General features: G+C 38.8%; 9 protein-coding genes across 9 annotated transcripts; 4 read left to right on the top strand and 5 right to left on the bottom strand.

Annotated features, from left to right (window-relative positions):
* Positions 1–661: 661 nt before the first annotated feature.
* LOC100377039 (histone H3) lies at positions 662–1094 on the bottom strand. The gene has a single exon (XM_002738043.4). The coding sequence runs from the start codon at positions 1070–1072 to the stop codon at positions 662–664; it is 411 nt and encodes a 136-aa protein (XP_002738089.1). The 5' UTR covers positions 1073–1094.
* A 991-nt stretch (positions 1095–2085) lies between these two features.
* On the top strand, positions 2086–2397 carry LOC102800779 (histone H4). Its single transcript, XM_006820510.3, has one exon. It carries the CDS (start codon positions 2086–2088, stop codon positions 2395–2397), a length of 312 nt encoding a protein of 103 aa, XP_006820573.1.
* A 1106-nt stretch (positions 2398–3503) lies between these two features.
* LOC100377283 (histone H2A-like) lies at positions 3504–3881 on the bottom strand. The gene has a single exon (XM_002738045.1). The coding sequence runs from the start codon at positions 3879–3881 to the stop codon at positions 3504–3506; it is 378 nt and encodes a 125-aa protein (XP_002738091.1).
* A 297-nt stretch (positions 3882–4178) lies between these two features.
* On the top strand, positions 4179–5085 carry LOC100376738 (histone H2B, gonadal). Its single transcript, XM_006820511.2, has one exon. It carries the CDS (start codon positions 4201–4203, stop codon positions 4573–4575), a length of 375 nt encoding a protein of 124 aa, XP_006820574.1. The 5' UTR covers positions 4179–4200; the 3' UTR covers positions 4576–5085.
* Positions 5086–8451: 3366 nt separating this feature from the next.
* On the bottom strand, positions 8452–8891 carry LOC100376888 (histone H3). Its single transcript, XM_085502902.1, has one exon. It carries the CDS (start codon positions 8860–8862, stop codon positions 8452–8454), a length of 411 nt encoding a protein of 136 aa, XP_085359028.1. The 5' UTR covers positions 8863–8891.
* Positions 8892–10196: 1305 nt separating this feature from the next.
* On the top strand, positions 10197–10508 carry LOC100376586 (histone H4). The gene has a single exon (XM_006820513.3). The coding sequence runs from the start codon at positions 10197–10199 to the stop codon at positions 10506–10508; it is 312 nt and encodes a 103-aa protein (XP_006820576.1).
* A 900-nt stretch (positions 10509–11408) lies between these two features.
* On the bottom strand, positions 11409–12128 carry LOC100377434 (histone H2A-like). Its single transcript, XM_002738046.3, has one exon. The coding sequence runs from the start codon at positions 12113–12115 to the stop codon at positions 11738–11740; it is 378 nt and encodes a 125-aa protein (XP_002738092.1). The 5' UTR covers positions 12116–12128; the 3' UTR covers positions 11409–11737.
* Positions 12129–12411: 283 nt separating this feature from the next.
* LOC102801129 (histone H2B, gonadal-like) lies at positions 12412–13275 on the top strand. The gene has a single exon (XM_006820512.3). It carries the CDS (start codon positions 12434–12436, stop codon positions 12806–12808), a length of 375 nt encoding a protein of 124 aa, XP_006820575.1. The 5' UTR covers positions 12412–12433; the 3' UTR covers positions 12809–13275.
* Positions 13276–16889: 3614 nt separating this feature from the next.
* LOC144358027 (histone H3) lies at positions 16890–17328 on the bottom strand. The gene has a single exon (XM_078012062.1). It carries the CDS (start codon positions 17298–17300, stop codon positions 16890–16892), a length of 411 nt encoding a protein of 136 aa, XP_077868188.1. The 5' UTR covers positions 17301–17328.
* Between the last annotated feature and the right edge of the window lie 921 nt (positions 17329–18249).

Genomic DNA, 18249 nt, shown 5'->3' with positions numbered 1-18249 from the left:
ACACTATACAAAAATGTACTCGTAGTTAATACAGTAGAATGTCTTATTTCATGAGTTGATCTTATTTTTCGAACCAATAAATATTTTGTCTAAAATCCTAAATTTGCAGTCTGTAAAAGTGTCGAGAACCGTTTCTGGAACATGAATAGGCCAATTTTATTCAAACATTGTATGAGGATCATGATGATCACATCCATGCTGATTCTTCACTTATACCATATCACCTGGTCCTGATTCAGTCAAGAGTTTGCACTATACTCGTATGTATTTCATACTGTAGGTTGTGTTGACAGCCATTCTTTCTAAAATTGATGTCTGTAAAAGTGTTCAGAACATATATCAGAGATTGCATTCAAACTTTGAATTATACAAGATACCGGTATTGTGAGAAGTGCACTGTTTCTCTTTCATTCAAACTCAGTACAATGATTGATGGTTACACATTTTTTTAGTGCTTCAACCAAATATGCTCAGGCTACATCACAATCACTGCTTGTGATTGGCTTTGTGGACTTGCTAATGACTTATTTACTAAAAATGGCATGTATTGTAAATACATTATTAACAAATAGTACGGCACAGTGATAACGGTAGTTCTCTTTTTGAAGGATGTGGTGGCTCTAAAAAGAACCGTTTGGTTTGTGTATGCTAGGCATACGATTTAAGCACGCTCGCCACGGATACGACGGGCGAGTTGGATGTCTTTGGGCATGATGGTGACACGTTTGGCGTGGATAGCGCACAAGTTGGTGTCCTCGAAGAGACCGACAAGGTAGGCTTCGCTGGCTTCTTGCAGGGCCATAACGGCAGAGCTCTGGAAACGAAGGTCGGTTTTGAAATCTTGAGCGATTTCACGGACCAAACGCTGGAATGGGAGTTTACGGATCAGAAGTTCGGTGCTCTTCTGGTAACGACGGATCTCACGAAGAGCTACGGTACCTGGCCTGTAACGATGAGGTTTCTTCACTCCTCCGGTGGCTGGTGCGCTCTTACGGGCGGCTTTGGTTGCCAACTGTTTACGTGGTGCTTTACCACCAGTAGATTTACGTGCGGTTTGCTTGGTACGAGCCATGTTGAATTCTTTTCCTGTTCAAGAATGAAGTGATATAGATTCAAATATCCGCGCCCATTATTTATACCGCAAAATACTCATTAGAATTGGTCAGGGCCATTAGCAGGAGCATTGTGATTGGTCAGTTAAGGTCCTCTCTGATTGGTTGAAATTAACACGCTGTCATTGGTTAAAAATTGTAGCAGCGGAATCCGAAAATGTATCCAAGCTCGACCATTCCGTTTTACCATGTTTCACAGCCATGCATGGTTATACTGTGATAATACTACGATCGGAGCAAGTACATGTAATCAGATTGCAAATGGCAGCGCAATGACATGAATGTCAATATTGGTATTTTTGGCCTTATAGCCATTTAAGCATTGATGCCAATTTAAAATGCGTTACATTTGTCGCATTATTGTATTTTATCTCTGGAAATCGTGTAAAATGCATCGCATTATAAGCGCATTTACTTGGTTTTCTCAAATACATGGTCGTACTAGTATATTTTTGTGACGATAGTTACATATGCATATAATCTTCACACGTCAGGGTTTATCGGTTACTCGCGGGAAAGGTTACAAAGTGTGCGTAATTCTATCGTACATAGACACGACCAACGGACAGCATGTTTAAATATCATTGTAGATATTTTAGCTCTATGATGGTACTGTCGGTTTCCATATACATTTGAAATTTGAAGTTATATTAATGAAAATCGTAGGTGTGTATCAGTTCGCTCAACACAAACAGCAATTCAACGTAAAATTGTTGCAGCCCTACGAAAGTGTATCGACCCAATTATAAGTGATTTTGTTGGGAGAGGTGGTGCCAAAATATATCCAATCAGTAGTAAGAACGGAGTAACGCGTGAAACCTAACAAAGGTCGTCAGAATAGGCGATACAGAAACCTTACTTCACGATTCCAAGGCCGAATATCATGTTTTCGTTGACGTTCGCAACAAGTGTATAAAACTGGGGAAACTCAGCGTAATCGGCAGTTGAATTTACTTCTACAAATTCAGTAATCATGTCTGGTCGTGGTAAAGGAGGAAAAGGTCTGGGAAAAGGAGGCGCAAAGCGTCATCGTAAAGTTCTTCGTGATAATATCCAAGGTATCACCAAGCCAGCTATCCGTCGTCTTGCACGTCGTGGTGGTGTGAAGCGTATCTCTGGTCTCATCTACGAAGAAACCCGTGGTGTGTTGAAGGTTTTCTTGGAGAATGTCATCCGTGATGCCGTTACCTACACCGAGCACGCCAAGAGAAAGACCGTCACCGCCATGGATGTCGTCTATGCCTTGAAACGCCAGGGCCGTACTCTGTACGGTTTCGGTGGTTAGACTTACCATATTATACAAAACGTAAACAAACCAAACCAAACGGCCCTTTTCAGGGCCACCACATCCTCCAAAAAGAGAACTACCGTAAAATGTGTGGGTGCGTATAGTGTGTTTGCGGCGTGGTAGTACGTTATCTGTTGCCGCTGCTTTAGCGAGCGGCTTAGTTTTAGATATGTTTTATGATCAGTGAACAACCACCATTAAAAACGTACACAATTGTTTTATACGCGAGCTACAAAAGTGGTATTTATCGGATATGTAGCAGTAGAAAACGTCATATTGAACAGCTATAAGTTGGTTTCTGTCCCTGGACATCACGTTTAGCTAAAACATAAACAAAATACCCATCTGTTAATTGTAAATAAAATAATGTTTTTTGCAGTATGTGAGTATAGGAAATTATAGAAGTTTATGTTGAAGCATGAAAGGTACTAACGTTAGTACCTTCCATGGTTGAAGGTTGGATGGAATGCGAAAGTTAGGTGTAAAATGGCTAGACGGTACATGTATATTTGTTTTTCATGTTTTAGAATTGTTTTAACTTATTTTGTATGTGTTATTTTGGACTTTACTCTAGCTCTGTATAATGTACGAGCCAAATAAAATATCCTATACTAATGCTTGTGTACATAACGGTGTTGGTTGGTTCAGTATGTTATTTTGGGGTTTGTTAGCTGTAACCATGGAGGTATAATGCTGTAACTAGCTAACTTGACAGTCAATGACTTGCCCTATTTTAATATGTACCTGATAGTTGCAATAGTGGTAACACAGTTGCAATACACTTTTATTATGATGAAAACGTTATGCATCTCTCATATAATACACTTCTAGAAACGCCACAGTAACGGCGAGACTCTTCGTTAATGTATGCAATTTACCATCGCAGCGTGGTGAACATTGGGATATAATATTACATAGATGAGTTTTGTTTGTTTTTATAGAATTTTCAAAGTGGAAATACAAAGTCAACCACAACAAACAATAACTGCATGTTCATTGGCAATAAGCTTACACATTCACACAATTTACGGTAGTTCTCGTTTTGGAGGATGTGGTGGCCCTGAAAAGGGCCGTTTGGTTTGTGTATGCTATAGACATACGATTTACTTGGTTTTGGCGTGGGTTTTCTTGGGCAGAAGTACAGCCTGGATGTTAGGCAGCACACCACCTTGGGCGATGGTTACACCGGACATAAGTTTGTTCAATTCCTCGTCGTTACGGACAGCCAACTGCAAGTGACGGGGAATGATCCTGGACTTCTTGTTGTCACGGGCGGCGTTACCGGCCAACTCAAGGATTTCAGCGGCTAAGTACTCGAGTACGGCAGCCAAATAGACTGGAGCACCGGCACCGACACGCTCGGCATAGTTGCCCTTTCTCAAGAAACGATGTACACGACCAACTGGGAACTGCAGACCAGCACGGCTGGAACGAGTCTTGGACTTTCCCTTTGCTTTGCCTCCTTTACCACGACCAGACATATTGAATTAGCAGTTGAGTTCTATAGGAAAACTATAGCTATTTGGCGGTTTCCTACCAGTATTTATACCTCCCGCTCGGATTCTGGTCGTATAGTATCTCCACCAATCAAAATACGGCAAAGCGCGACCTTGGTTGTATATTGTTAAGGGTCAATAGTAGATACACAATGTAATTTAAGTATACTTAAATCGTGTTTTCTCTTGCGTTCGCTATGTTCCCCGCCTTGCTTGTCGAATCCTTCATTTGCATTTCATTCACTATATATAATGGGACTTTTGACAGTTACTGTCATTCTGAACATTATTTCTGACGTTCAACATGCCTCCAAAAGCAAGCGGTAAAGCAGCAAAGAAAGGCGGTAAGGCTAAGGCCGCCGCTCGTAGCGGTGACAAGAAGAAGAGAAGGAGGGGAAGGAAAGAATCCTACGGTATCTACATCTACAAGGTGTTGAAACAAGTTCACCCAGACACCGGTGTCTCTTCCAAAGCCATGTCCATCATGAACAGCTTCGTCAACGATATCTTCGAGCGTATCGCTTCAGAAGCTTCCCGTTTGGCTCACTACAACAAGCGTAGAACCATCACCAGCAGAGAGATCCAGACCGCCGTCCGTCTCTTGTTGCCCGGTGAGCTCGCCAAGCACGCCGTCAGTGAAGGCACCAAAGCCGTCACCAAGTACACCAGCTCCAAGTAAATCGTATGCCTAGCGTACACAAACCAAACGGCCCTTTTCAGGGCCACCACATCCTCCAAAAAGAGAACTACCGTAACGCTTTCTACTTTATTCACCATTCTTTCATAGTAAATAATGCTTTGCCCCCTTTACCACAACCAGACATATTGATATATATGTAAATATTACACATAGTAGTTAATATAGTTCCATCCATAAGTCGCACACGGACTATTTTAGTAATTAAATAGCGTAGCATTACCACTCAGTAGTGCATTCCTTCGGGGCTATAGTGAATGATTTGAATTTCATTGAACTCGAAATATTCGTTGAGTCTCTGTATGCAAGCACGCCACCAACGGCAACGTCACCCCGCGCTTTCAGAAGACGAATTATAGAACCGATCCCGATAAAAGCAGAACGAGTTCAAATGAAATTATAGTACATGAAACTGCCGGTGCAGACTAAACACACTGCGAAGAAAGCATGTTTTACAAGTAATGAAAAAGAAAATATTAAAAAACAATACAATCTGACACAATACAATATGAAATATAAAGATCGCAATATCTCAATTGATCCGATAGAGCTTTCAAAGGATCTATTGAGCTGTTTTGGGCATGGAATCACAATCCATCTAGAGACTGTGATGGAATGTACGTTCATAATGTGTAAAACCTATATATTATATTGTTTTGGCAACAATAATGTTTTCTTCATATAACATAGTGTATTCGCTGCAAATAGCACACTATGATTACATGAACTGAAAATTTTGTTCCGTTCGATCACATTCCCTCTATCCCTGTGGTTCGATGAAATAATGAAACTGGCACGTTCATTTCATTGAACGAACACGATTCAAGGTGTGTGCTGTGAATATAACATTTAAGTTTACTCCAACATTCCATATCAAACAATAATATAACATTAAAATTATGTTATCGCCCAAATTGCATATTTTAATATAGTGTACATAAACTAGTTTCTTGTACGTTTATTAAATAAAACACTGGGATTTCGTTTAAAGTTGGAACATTAATACGAAACTGGACGAGCGGACGAAAACATAGAGATCCTCGATCGACTGAAGCTTGAATACCAAACCTTGAAAATGAACCTCTTCTCACCAAATTTTGTTTTAACGGAACTAACACTAAGATTACTATTCTACTTCAAGTAATGACAATTCGGACTCAATCATGCTATTTGTGAATTCAAGCTATTCTGTGTCTGTATGTGTCTCAAAATAAATTCTTGAATTAAATTAACTCAAAAATGACAAAACCGAAAGCATTGCCTACAAAACAATAGTTACTGTATTTCATTTGAACGTAATTTACATTCGCAAAGAGCTATCAATGAATTGCCCCCAGTAACGTATCTCATTGTGTTACTTGTTTTAGCGGGAAAAGGACAATAGTACGATACTGTGGGTAGAAATTGTACTTTTGTCGCAGTTGAACTATACAAACTGTTTGCAATGTTTTATTTTAAAACAATATTGTTCTTATTTCATTTGAACGTAATTTACATTCGCAAAGAGCTATCAATGAATTGCCCCCAGTAACGTATCTCATTGTGTTACTTGTTTTAGCGGGAAAAGGACAATAGAACGATACTGTGGGTAGAAATTGTACTTTTGTCGCAGTTGAACTATACAAACTGTTTGCAATGTTTTATTTTAAAACAATATTGTTCTTATTTCATTTGAACGTAATTTACATTCACGAAGACGCTATCAATGAATTGCCCCCAGTAACGTATCTCATTGTGTGACTTGTTTTAGCGGGAAAAGGACAATAGAACGATACTGTCGGTAGAAATTGTACTTTTGTCGCAGTTGAACTGTACAAACTGTTTGCAATGTTTTATTTTAAAACAATATTGTTCTTATTTCATTTAAACGTAATTTACATTCACGAAGACGCTTTCAATGAATTGCTCCCAGTAACGTATCTCATTGTGTTACTTGTTTTAGCGGGAAAGGGACAATAGAACGATACTGTGGGTAGAAATTGTACTTTTGTCGCAGTTGAACTATACAAACTGTTTGCAATGTTTTATTTTAAAACAATATTGTTCTTATTTCATTTGAACGTAATTTACATTCACGAAGACGCTTTCAATGAATTGCCCTTAGTAACGTATTTCATTGTGTTACTTGTTTTAGCGGGAAAAAGACAATAGAACGTCACTGTGCGTAGAAATTGTACTTTTGTCTTAGTTGCACTATACAAGGCGTTTGCATTGTTTTATTTAAAAAAAAAACTTGTGAATGTGGAAGCGCGTGTTTCTGAACAAAATGACACTGATTATTTTTACAATGATCATGACTTGTCAATGAATGGAAAAAATACCAGGGCTGTTTCGTACTTCTCACCAAAGAGCGAAACAGTGTCTCAGTTTGTTTGTTTGCCAAAATAATAGAAAAAATCAAATCCACGAAACTTTCAATGGGGACTGTTCCGTTGGAACCATTTGAAGAACATTCTCGGTTCCAGGGGATGGGAATGGTTTAGAATTGCATGAACTTAACAATTTCTGGCTAATAATGACAATTTTCGACCATTTACCAAACCTACTATGCTTATATCGAGTCAATGTGTTTTATGGTGCACATACTAGTATTTTGTAGTTGCACTGACTTTAGTAACCAAACCAATCCCATTTATCAAGTATCTATGAGGTCCTCTGCATTCTTCCGTGATCCTACACTTAATTTAACGCAATGACACTATTACACTTTACGTTCGTGTTTCTATCAAATTTATACACTCTCTGTGGTTGAAACGTTGGACAATAAAGATAGTCTTTAACTGTAAACATAACTTGATTTACTGTCATAACCCCTTGAAACAATTGTGTGTAATTTTGACCTTTCGTGGACGAAATATCCACGCATTGACAATTATTGACGTTAATTAATTAATCTACTATTGTATAATACTCATGGTTACACATATCCAATTTGGGTTTCCGTAGTGAACTAAAACAAAACAATTTGCCTGACACTTTATAGGAGCTGAACTGGACTATATTTGACCTCACCATTCCAATAGATCGCGCCCTCTAGTGGTGGAGTGTGTCTTTGACGTCAAATGACATGAATAAGTGGGGGAAATGTCGTTTAAATGGAAGTTTGTGTGTGGTTGTAGTCGTTCGTCGTCTACAATATATATTTTTTTTTTTTTTCAAAACACAATTTCGATCAACGGATGACTACAGATCAAAACGATACCGACGTTTCCAGCTGCTTCGTCACTAGACGGCGCGATTTATAGTAAAGGTGTGTTGAATATGCTAGAAAATGGCACTCGAAAGTTGCAAAAATGTGTTACTGTACAACACGGTTACTAAAAAAGATCTTTTTTAGTAACCGTGGTTCGAATAACGGATATGTGAAAGTCGTTACAAAACAACCAATCTTACCACATACACGTATTTATGTGTCTTGCCGAACACAATGCCCGTAAATTATAGACGTTAGTGCAGCTGCTCGATATACAATTATATGCAAACAAGTATTTTGTTTGATACTGTGTTAATAAATAAATTTAATTATGATTCATCATAAAACAAACACGTTGTTATTGCGGAACACAGTATAATATCCGTGCAATAAACGAGAACAGCGGAGTTTTCTAACACGTATATTGTTTTGGTGACTGCATATGTGTATTTGTGTTTTCATCGAACTGCTGTCATGTGTGAGCAGCGACTTAAAAATTGCTCGTTTAAAAGTCACAGCAAGTAACGTGCAGTCAAGCAACTTGGCAACATTAAAGCTACTAACACACATACACAACAACACATATTGGTAACGGTAGTTCTCTTTTTGGAGGATGTGGTGGCCCTAAAAAGGGCCGTTTGGTTTGTGTATGCTAGACATACGATTTAAGCACGCTCCCCACGGATACGACGGGCGAGTTGGATGTCCTTGGGCATGATGGTGACACGCTTGGCGTGGATAGCGCACAAGTTGGTGTCTTCGAAGAGACCGACGAGGTAGGCTTCGCTGGCTTCCTGCAGTGCCATAACGGCAGAGCTCTGGAAACGAAGATCAGTTTTGAAATCCTGAGCGATTTCACGGACCAAACGCTGGAATGGGAGTTTACGGATCAGAAGTTCGGTGCTCTTCTGGTAACGACGGATCTCACGAAGAGCTACGGTACCTGGCCTGTAACGATGAGGTTTCTTCACTCCTCCGGTGGCTGGTGCGCTCTTACGGGCGGCTTTGGTTGCCAACTGTTTACGTGGTGCTTTACCACCAGTAGATTTACGTGCGGTTTGCTTGGTACGTGCCATGCTGAATTCTTCTTCCTGTTCAAGAATGAAGTGATATAGATTCAAATGTCGGCGCCCATTATTTATACCCAAAATACTCATTAGAATTGGTCCGGGCCATTAACAGGAGCATTGTGATTGGTCAGTTAAGGTTCTCTCTGATTGGTTGAAATTAACACGCTGTCATTGGTTAAAAATTGTAGCAGCGGAATCCGAAAATGTATCCAAGCTCTAGCATTCCGTTTTACCATGTTTCACAGCCATACATGGTAATACCACTGGCAGTCTTTACGTTGTTTAGTTCGTTTTGACATAGATCGCCCCTAGAACCAAAATCGTCCTAAGTTATACACTTCCAGAACTAAAGAAATAGGCAAAGAAGGAAACCTTCGTCCGTCAAGATAAATAAATAAAATTTTTAAAAAATGTTCCCATCAATCATTACCATTCATATTCGCAACGAATGACAACAGATTCATTTCTAGTCGATCGATTAATCTTTAATTAACTTTGCTTATCTTTATCCTGTATGTTTTGGTGAAAATGTCACGAAATCCGACGAGGTAAAAACTCCTTAGCAGCGACCATTTTATTAATGCATTCCCAGACACCCATTCAAAACAAAACAAACAAAACTTTAAACAAATTTTGTGCACATGCGCAAAAGGGTAATACTGTGATAATACTACGATCGGAACAAGTAATCAGATTGCAAAGGGCATCGCAATGACGTGAATGCCAAAATTGGTATTTTTTTGCCTTATAACCATTGAAGCCAATTTAATCAGGGTTTATCGGGCATTCGCATTTACTACTATACTAGGTCATTAAATGAACGCGGGAAAAGTGTTATATGAGTTATAAGGGTTACAAAGTGCGTTGTTCTATTGTACATGGACACGACCAACGGAATGTTTAAATATTTATGTTTAAATATTATCGTATATCTCGTTAGCTCTATGGTGGTACTGTCGGTTTACAGATACATTTGAAATTTAAAGTTATATTACATGTAATTGAAATCGTATGTGTGTATCAGTAATCTAGTTCAACACAAACAACAATTCAACGTAAAATTGTTGCGAAAAGGAATTCCGGCATCCTTACGAAAGTGTATTGACCCCATTATAAGTAATTCTATTGGGAGAGATGGTCCCCAAATATATCCAATCAGTAGTAAGAACGGAGTAACGCGTGAAACCTAACAAAGGTCGTCGGAATAGGCGATACAGACACCTTACTTCGCGGTTCCAAGGCCGAATATCATGTTTTCGTTGACGTTCGCAACAAGTGTATAAAACTGGGGAAACTCAGCGTAATCGGCAGTTGAATTTACTTCTACAAATTCAGTAATCATGTCTGGTCGTGGTAAAGGAGGAAAAGGTCTGGGAAAAGGAGGCGCCAAGCGTCATCGTAAAGTTCTTCGTGATAATATCCAAGGTATCACCAAGCCAGCTATCCGTCGTCTTGCACGTCGTGGTGGTGTGAAGCGTATCTCTGGTCTCATCTACGAAGAAACCCGTGGTGTATTGAAGGTTTTCTTGGAGAATGTCATCCGTGATGCCGTCACCTACACCGAGCACGCCAAGAGAAAGACCGTCACCGCCATGGATGTCGTCTACGCTTTGAAACGCCAGGGCCGTACTCTGTACGGTTTCGGTGGTTAGACTTACCATATACAAAACGTAAATAAACCAAACCAAACGGCCCTTATCAGGGCCACCACATCCTCCAAAAAGAGAACTACCGTAAAATGTGTGGGTGCGTATAGTGTGTTTGCGTAGTGGAAGTACGTTATCTGTTGGCGTTGTTTTAGAGAGCCGCTTAGTTTTAGACCCTGGTTTTAGATATGTTTTATGATCAGTGAACAACCACCATCACCAAAGAACACAATTGTTTCATACACGTGCTACAAAATTGGTGTTTTCTCAGATATAATTTTGGTGAATATTTTTGTCATTTTTGGTAAAAAGTGATATTTTTGACTTGTTGAAAACCGCAAATCTGATTGCTTTTATATTACGTATATAGGTACTACATGTTGACCTCTTTCAAATTTGTTAATTTCGTGGTGATATCTTCAATTATCTAATTTTGATGATTATTTTTGGTGAAAAGTGATATTTTTGAACTCTTGTTGAAAACAGTGAGTCCTGTTGCTTTGATACTATACATATTGTTCATTTTCTAATGATATCTTCTGTTCTTTAATTGCAATGTGCATTGCTAACAGCGGAGCTATCTCAGCCGACAGGCTGCTTGTTTGTCTCTGTCCCTGGACATCACGTTCAGCTAAAACATAAACAAAATTCCCATTTGCATTAAACTGTTAAATGTGTTTTGCAGTATGTGTGTATAAGAATTTTTAGAAGTTTATGTTGAAGGTTGTTTTAGCTTATTTTGTATGTGTTATTTTGCACTTTACACTAGCTCTGTATTATGTACATGCCAAATATCCCATCCTATCCTTTACTAATGATTGTGTACAGAACGGTGTTGGTTGGTTCAGTTTGTTATTTCGGGGTGTGTTATCTGTAACTAGCTAACTTGGCAGTGAATGACTTGGATTATTAAGGAAGGTAAACCTATATTTATGTACCTGATAGTAGTATTTGCCATAGCAGTATTACAGTTGCAATACACTTTATGCAGCTCTCATGTTAGAAACGCCACCGAAACGGCGAGACTTCTCCTTACTGTACACAATTTTCCGTCGCAGCATGGTGAATTTACAAAGTGGAAATACAAAGTCAACTACAACAAACAATAACTGCATGTTCATTGGCAATAAGCTTACACATTCACAGTTTCACACAATTTACGGTAGTTCTTATTTTGGAGGATGTGGTGGCCCTGAAAAGGGCCGTTTGGTTTGTGTATGCTATAGACATACTGTTTACTTGGTTTTGGCGTGGGTTTTCTTGGGCAGAAGTACAGCCTGGATGTTAGGCAGCACACCACCTTGGGCGATGGTTACACCGGACATAAGTTTGTTCAATTCCTCGTCGTTACGGACAGCCAACTGCAAGTGACGGGGGATGATCCTTGACTTCTTGTTGTCACGGGCGGCATTACCGGCCAATTCAAGGATTTCAGCTGCTAAGTACTCGAGTACGGCAGCCAAATAGACTGGAGCACCGGCGCCGACGCGCTCGGCGTAATTACCCTTTCTGAGGAAACGATGTACACGACCTACTGGAAACTGCAGACCAGCACGGCTGGAACGAGTCTTGGACTTGCCCTTTGCTTTTCCTCCTTTACCACGACCAGACATATTGAATTATCACTTTAGCTCGTCAAGAACACTATAGCTATTTGGCGGTTTACTACCAGTATTTATACCTCCCGCTCGGATTCTGGTCGTATAGTACCTCCACCAATCAAAATACGGCAAAGTACGACCTTGGTTGTATGTAGTCAAGGGTCAATAGTAGATACACAATGTAATTTAAATACTTAAATTTATGCTTTCTCTTGCGTTCGTTATGTTTCCCGCCTTGCTTGTCGAATCCTTCATTTGCATTTCATTCACTATATATAATGGGACTTTTGACAGTTACTGTCATTCTGAACATTATTTCTGACGTTCAACATGCCTCCCAAAGCAAGCGGTAAAGCAGCAAAGAAAGGCGGTAAGGCTAAGGCCGCCGCTCGTGGTGGGGACAAGAAGAAGAGAAGGAGGGGAAGGAAAGAATCCTACGGTATCTACATCTACAAAGTGTTGAAGCAAGTTCACCCAGACACCGGTGTCTCTTCCAAAGCTATGTCAATCATGAACAGCTTCGTCAACGATATCTTCGAGCGTATCGCATCAGAAGCTTCCCGTTTGGCTCACTACAACAAGCGTAGAACCATCACAAGCAGAGAGATACAGACCGCCGTCCGTCTCTTGTTGCCCGGTGAGCTCGCCAAGCACGCCGTCAGTGAAGGCACCAAAGCCGTCACCAAGTACACCAGCTCCAAGTAAATCGTATGCCTAGCGTACACAAACCAAACGGCCCCTTTCAGGGCCACCATATCCTCCAAAAAAAGAACTACCGTAACGCTTTCTACTGTACTTTATTCACCATTCTTTTCACAGTAAATATTACGAGTACATAGTTTATAGTAATTATGTCCCATACACGTAGAATTACTACTCAGTAGAGCATTGGTGCATTCCTTCAGGCTATAGTGAATGATTTGAATTTTATTGAAATCGAAATATCCGTTGAGTCTCGGTATGCAAGCACGCCACCAACGGCAAAGTCATGCCGCGCTTTCAGAAGACAAATTGTAGAACCGATCACAATAAAAGCAGAATGAGCTCAAATAAAATTGCAGTATATGAAAATACTGGTAGAAATTAAACACACTGCCAAGAAAGCATGTTTTACAAATAATGAAAAAGAAAATATTAAAAACAATACAATCTGACACAATACAAAATGAAAATCGCACTTTCTACGATTCGCAATATCTCAATTGATCCAGTAGAGCGTTAAAAAGATCTACTAGCATGTAGCTGTTTTGTGCATGAAATATACGTTAATGGTGTGTAAAACGTATATATTATATTGTTTTGGCAACAATAATGGCTTCTTCATATAACATGGTGTATTCGCTGCAAATGATTTGCATGAATTAAAAACGCTGTTCCGTTCGATCATATTCCCTCTATTCCAGTGAAATAATCAAACTGGCACGTATATTTCCTGCGCATGCGTAAGTGTATTTCATCGAACGAACACGATTCAAGGTGTGTGCTGTGAATATAACATTTAAGTTTACTCCAACATTCCATATCAAACAATAATATAACATTAAAATTATGTTATCGCCCAAATTGCATCTCTTAATATATTGTACATAAACTACTAAAAGTTTCTTGTACGTTTATAAAATAAAACACTGGGATTTCGTTTAAAGTTGGAACATTAATACGAAACTGGACGAGCGGACGAAAACATAGAGATCCTCGATCGACTGAAGCTTGAATACCAAACCTTGAAAATGAACCTCTTCTCACCCAATTTTGTTTTAACGGAACAAACACTAAGATTACTATTCTACTTCAAGTAATGACAATTCTGACTCAATCGTACCATTTGTGAATTCAGGCTATTCTGTGTCTGTACGTGTTTCAAAATAAATTCTTGAATTAAATTAACTCAAAAATGACAAAACCGAAAGCATTGCCTACAAAACAATAGTTACTGTATTTCATTTGAACGTAATTTACATTCACGAAGACGCTATCAATGAATTGCCCTTAGTAACGTATTTTATTGTGTTACTTGTTTTAGCGGGAAAAAGACAATAGAACGTCACTGTCCGTAGAAATTGTAATTTTGTCACAGTTGTACTATACAAGCTGTTTGCATTGTTTTATTTTTTTTTAAAACTTGTGAATGTGGTAGCGTGTGTTTCTGTGGAATGAATGAACTGAATTTCTTGACAATGACTATGACTTGAATAGAAAACTGAGAAAACAATAATAATTACCAAGGCTGTTTCGTAGGTTGAGGGCATACTTCACACCTCGGAGCGAAACAGTGTCTAATTTTGTTTGTCAAAATAATAGACAAATCCACGTAAACTTTCAATGGGGATTGTCCCGTTGGAATCATTCGAAGAACAGTCTCTGTTCCAGGGAGGGGATAAGAATGGTTTAGAATTGCATGAACTTAACAATTTCTGGCTAATAATGAAAAATTGCTACAAAGTACCAAACCTACTATGCTTATATCGAGACAATTTCTCTTACGGTGCACATATGTACCTCCATGGACTGACTGTAGTAACCAAACTAAACCCATTTATCAAGTGTCTACTCTATGAGGTCCCCTGCATTATTCTGTGATCCTACAGTTATATTACCTAATATTAATTTAACACAATGACACCATTACACTTCACGTTCGTGTTCCAGCAAATTTATACACTTTGGTGAAAACCACCTGTCTATGGTTGAAACGTTGGGCAATAAAGATAGTCTATAACTGTAAACATAACTTGATTTACTGTCCACTACAAAACCCATTGAACAAATGTTTGTGTATCGTGACCTTTCGTGGACGAAATCTCCACACATTGACATGTAATCACGCTAATTAAAACGTACTTTGTTTCGTTCAAGACATTTTTTTCAATACATTTCTTTTCTTTGACAATCTTTCTAAAATAACCAAGAGAAGGCGTTACATTTGTAAAGCGGTATATATATAAAACATATTTACCTATTAAAATAAGATGATTTAATAGTGTACATTTTTGGGGGAATCCAAAGAGAATACGTTCACAGCTTAGAATAGTTTTGAATTGAATAGTTTTGAAATAAGTTGCTTTATATTTAGACCTTTTTCAACTAATAACTTATAACAATCTCAACAACTGTATCATTTATTTTTTTAGTTAAATTCGCATTGATATTTCCAGCAACGTGACTAATTTGGACTTCCAATAAGCTGGAATTGCGTGCAGAATACCATTAAAAGTTACAAAATCTGTCTATTGTGTATTTCTCTATAAATTGTTCATATGACATAAAATTACCATCCGTATTTAATAAATGTTGTATGCACTTAACCCCATTATTTAGTCCAGTGTAAATAACACACTGTTTTTCCACCAATTAAATTATTCCACAGTCAGTATTTCTGATTTGACTTCATTTGAATTACCGGGTGGGTCAGGACAGAATAGTTCATACCAAAAACTTAAAATTTCAGAATAAAAAGCTGGTAAAGAAAAAGCATTTTGTCATTTTTTAGTGGAAGTTAGGCTCTACACTTTTCTTAACGTCATGACCTATATAAATTCCCAAGTAACGGATTGGTTTTGGGGTTGGGGCTATTACATCTATCGTTTGCCAACGGGTGCGTTGGCACCCTTGTTGGAATGATCATCCCCTATACTAAGCTATTTTTGTAATGTTGTGTATGTCATGTCTGTGTTGTTTTTACTGTTATGTGAACCATTGTCATTGTTATTAGAAAATAAAATTTAAAAAAATCACGCTAATTATTTAATCTACTATAGTACCTATAATATTCATGGTCACACATTTGGGTTTACGCAGTGAACTAAAAAAGGAAGAAAAACAATTGTCCTGGAACTTTATAGGAGCAAGACTCTATTTAACCTTACATAGGGGACCAAGTGAATTCGCCATTCCAGTCACATGACAATGACATGATAGTTATTCAATTACACCATTCAAATATATCGATGCTATTCATACACCCATGCCTTTTTTTTCGCTGGAGGGTTAATCGTGTGAAGTCATTTTCCAGCTAACATTGAATATACCACTACAGTTTGTTTTGTCTTGAAAACTGTTAAAATGTTGAGATTAGGCAATTTTAAAACAATGCGTACAAAAACTGCGTACGAATGAAAAAAATTGTCCATATTTATTGACAAATGCAAACCACGGGGAGTTGCAACAACATGAATTTGTCCTTGTAGTCTTTTTCATACAGTCCTCCCCGATGTTAGTGCTCAGGCAACCAATAAATTAGTTGAATGAGGGTTATGTAACTAGAGTAAGAGTCATGTTACATAACAGCGTGTGGAGCAGAAAGAGCAAGATAAATATTTTTGTTCCTGAAAATTCAATTAAGTTATTTAACTCCTCCAGTTCTAACAACGGATATGTGCAAGTTGTGGCAAAATAACAAATCTTACCACATACACGTATTAAATTCAAATATGATTTATTATAAAACAAACGCGTTGTTTTACGGACAATATAATATCCGTGCAATGAACGAGAACAGTGGAGTTTTCTAACACGTATATTGTTTTGGTAACTGCATATGTGTGTTTGTGTTTTCATCGAACGAGTACTGTTGAGCTGTCATGTGTGAGCCGCGACTTAAAAATTGCTCGTTTAAAGTCACAGCAAGTAACGTAGGTCATAAACGTGCATTATAAGGCAACTTGGCAATATTATAGTTTACCAAAACACATACACAACAACACATATTGGTAACGGTAGTTCTCTTTTTGGAGGATGTGGTGGCCCTAAAAAGGGCCGTTTGGTTTGTGTATGCTTGGCATACGATTTAAGCACGCTCCCCACGGATACGACGGGCGAGTTGGATGTCCTTGGGCATGATGGTGACACGCTTGGCGTGGATAGCGCACAAGTTGGTGTCCTCGAAAAGACCGACGAGGTAGGCTTCGCTGGCTTCCTGCAGTGCCATAACGGCAGAGCTCTGGAAACGAAGGTCGGTTTTGAAATCCTGAGCGATTTCACGGACCAAACGCTGGAATGGTAGTTTACGGATCAGAAGTTCGGTGCTCTTCTGGTAACGACGGATCTCACGAAGAGCTACGGTACCTGGCCTGTAACGATGAGGTTTCTTTACTCCTCCGGTGGCTGGTGCGCTCTTACGGGCGGCTTTGGTTGCCAACTGTTTACGTGGTGCTTTGCCACCAGTAGATTTACGTGCGGTTTGCTTGGTACGTGCCATGCTGAATTCTTCTTCCTGTTCAAGAATGAAGTGATATAGATTCAAATACCGGCGCCAATTATTTATACCGCAAAATACTCATTTGAATTGGTCAGGGCCATTAAGAGGAGCATTGTGATTGGTCAATAACGATACCTTCTGATTGGTTGAAATTAACGCAATGTCATTGGTTAAAACTCATAGCAGCAGAATCCGAAAATGTACTCAAGCTCGACCAGTTCGTCGTAATACATGATAACACTACGATCAGAGTGAGTGATCAGAGCCCGCAAGGCAGCACACAGACTGTCACATACATTTATGATTTTTTTCCGGAAACCTCGTAGAACTTGATGTTTTTTCAAAAAGTTAGCAAAATAGTATGTAGTGCATGGAACTATAAACCAAAGAAGGATTACATATTGTTGTGGTAGTTGTATCAGATTTCGGTCACTCAGATTTACCCTGCCATTTACTGATGACCGCGAAACAATAGGGTATTACATGCAAATTTGTAGAAAGCGCGGGTTATCCACCAAGGTTACAATGTATGCGTTGTTCAGACACGACCAACGGACTTCACCGCTTGCCATCATCGTCAATCCATGATCAATCTGTTTTTAACTTTATAATGGAACTGTCTGTTTACATATGCATGTGAAATCTTAAATAGGTTTTATAAATAAATGTTTCTATAAAAATATAAGTTTTTTAGGTTAGGTGTGTAACATTAACAGTAACCAAGATCGTTCAACCCAAAGCAACAATTCAACATTAACTTCGCGGGAAAGGCTGCGTTATGAAAGTGTATCGACCCCATTATAAGTAATTCTATTGGACGAGATGGTCCAAAAATATATCCAATCAGTAGTACAGCTGTAAGATCGGTGTAACGATTGAAACCTAACAAAGGCCGTCAGAATAGGCGGTACAGAAACCGTACTTCACGGTTCCAAGGCCGAATATCATG

The sequence above is a fragment of the Saccoglossus kowalevskii genome, chromosome 8, assembly GCF_978046115.1.
Source record: "Saccoglossus kowalevskii chromosome 8, keSacKowa6.1, whole genome shotgun sequence".
Classification (NCBI taxonomy): domain Eukaryota; kingdom Metazoa; phylum Hemichordata; class Enteropneusta; family Harrimaniidae; genus Saccoglossus; species Saccoglossus kowalevskii.
Note: the sequence above shows the minus strand (reverse complement) of the source record. Positions and strands in the feature narration are given on the sequence as shown.

Excerpts from the sequence above, each read along its gene's own strand:
- LOC100377039 (XM_002738043.4), bottom strand. The coding sequence starts at position 1,072 with ATGGCTCGTACCAAGCAAACCGCACGTAAATCTACTGGTGGTAAAGCA.
- LOC102800779 (XM_006820510.3), top strand. The coding sequence starts at position 2,086 with ATGTCTGGTCGTGGTAAAGGAGGAAAAGGTCTGGGAAAAGGAGGCGCA.
- LOC100377283 (XM_002738045.1), bottom strand. The coding sequence starts at position 3,881 with ATGTCTGGTCGTGGTAAAGGAGGCAAAGCAAAGGGAAAGTCCAAGACT.
- LOC100376738 (XM_006820511.2), top strand. The coding sequence starts at position 4,201 with ATGCCTCCAAAAGCAAGCGGTAAAGCAGCAAAGAAAGGCGGTAAGGCT.
- LOC100376888 (XM_085502902.1), bottom strand. The coding sequence starts at position 8,862 with ATGGCACGTACCAAGCAAACCGCACGTAAATCTACTGGTGGTAAAGCA.
- LOC100376586 (XM_006820513.3), top strand. The coding sequence starts at position 10,197 with ATGTCTGGTCGTGGTAAAGGAGGAAAAGGTCTGGGAAAAGGAGGCGCC.
- LOC100377434 (XM_002738046.3), bottom strand. The coding sequence starts at position 12,115 with ATGTCTGGTCGTGGTAAAGGAGGAAAAGCAAAGGGCAAGTCCAAGACT.
- LOC102801129 (XM_006820512.3), top strand. The coding sequence starts at position 12,434 with ATGCCTCCCAAAGCAAGCGGTAAAGCAGCAAAGAAAGGCGGTAAGGCT.
- LOC144358027 (XM_078012062.1), bottom strand. The coding sequence starts at position 17,300 with ATGGCACGTACCAAGCAAACCGCACGTAAATCTACTGGTGGCAAAGCA.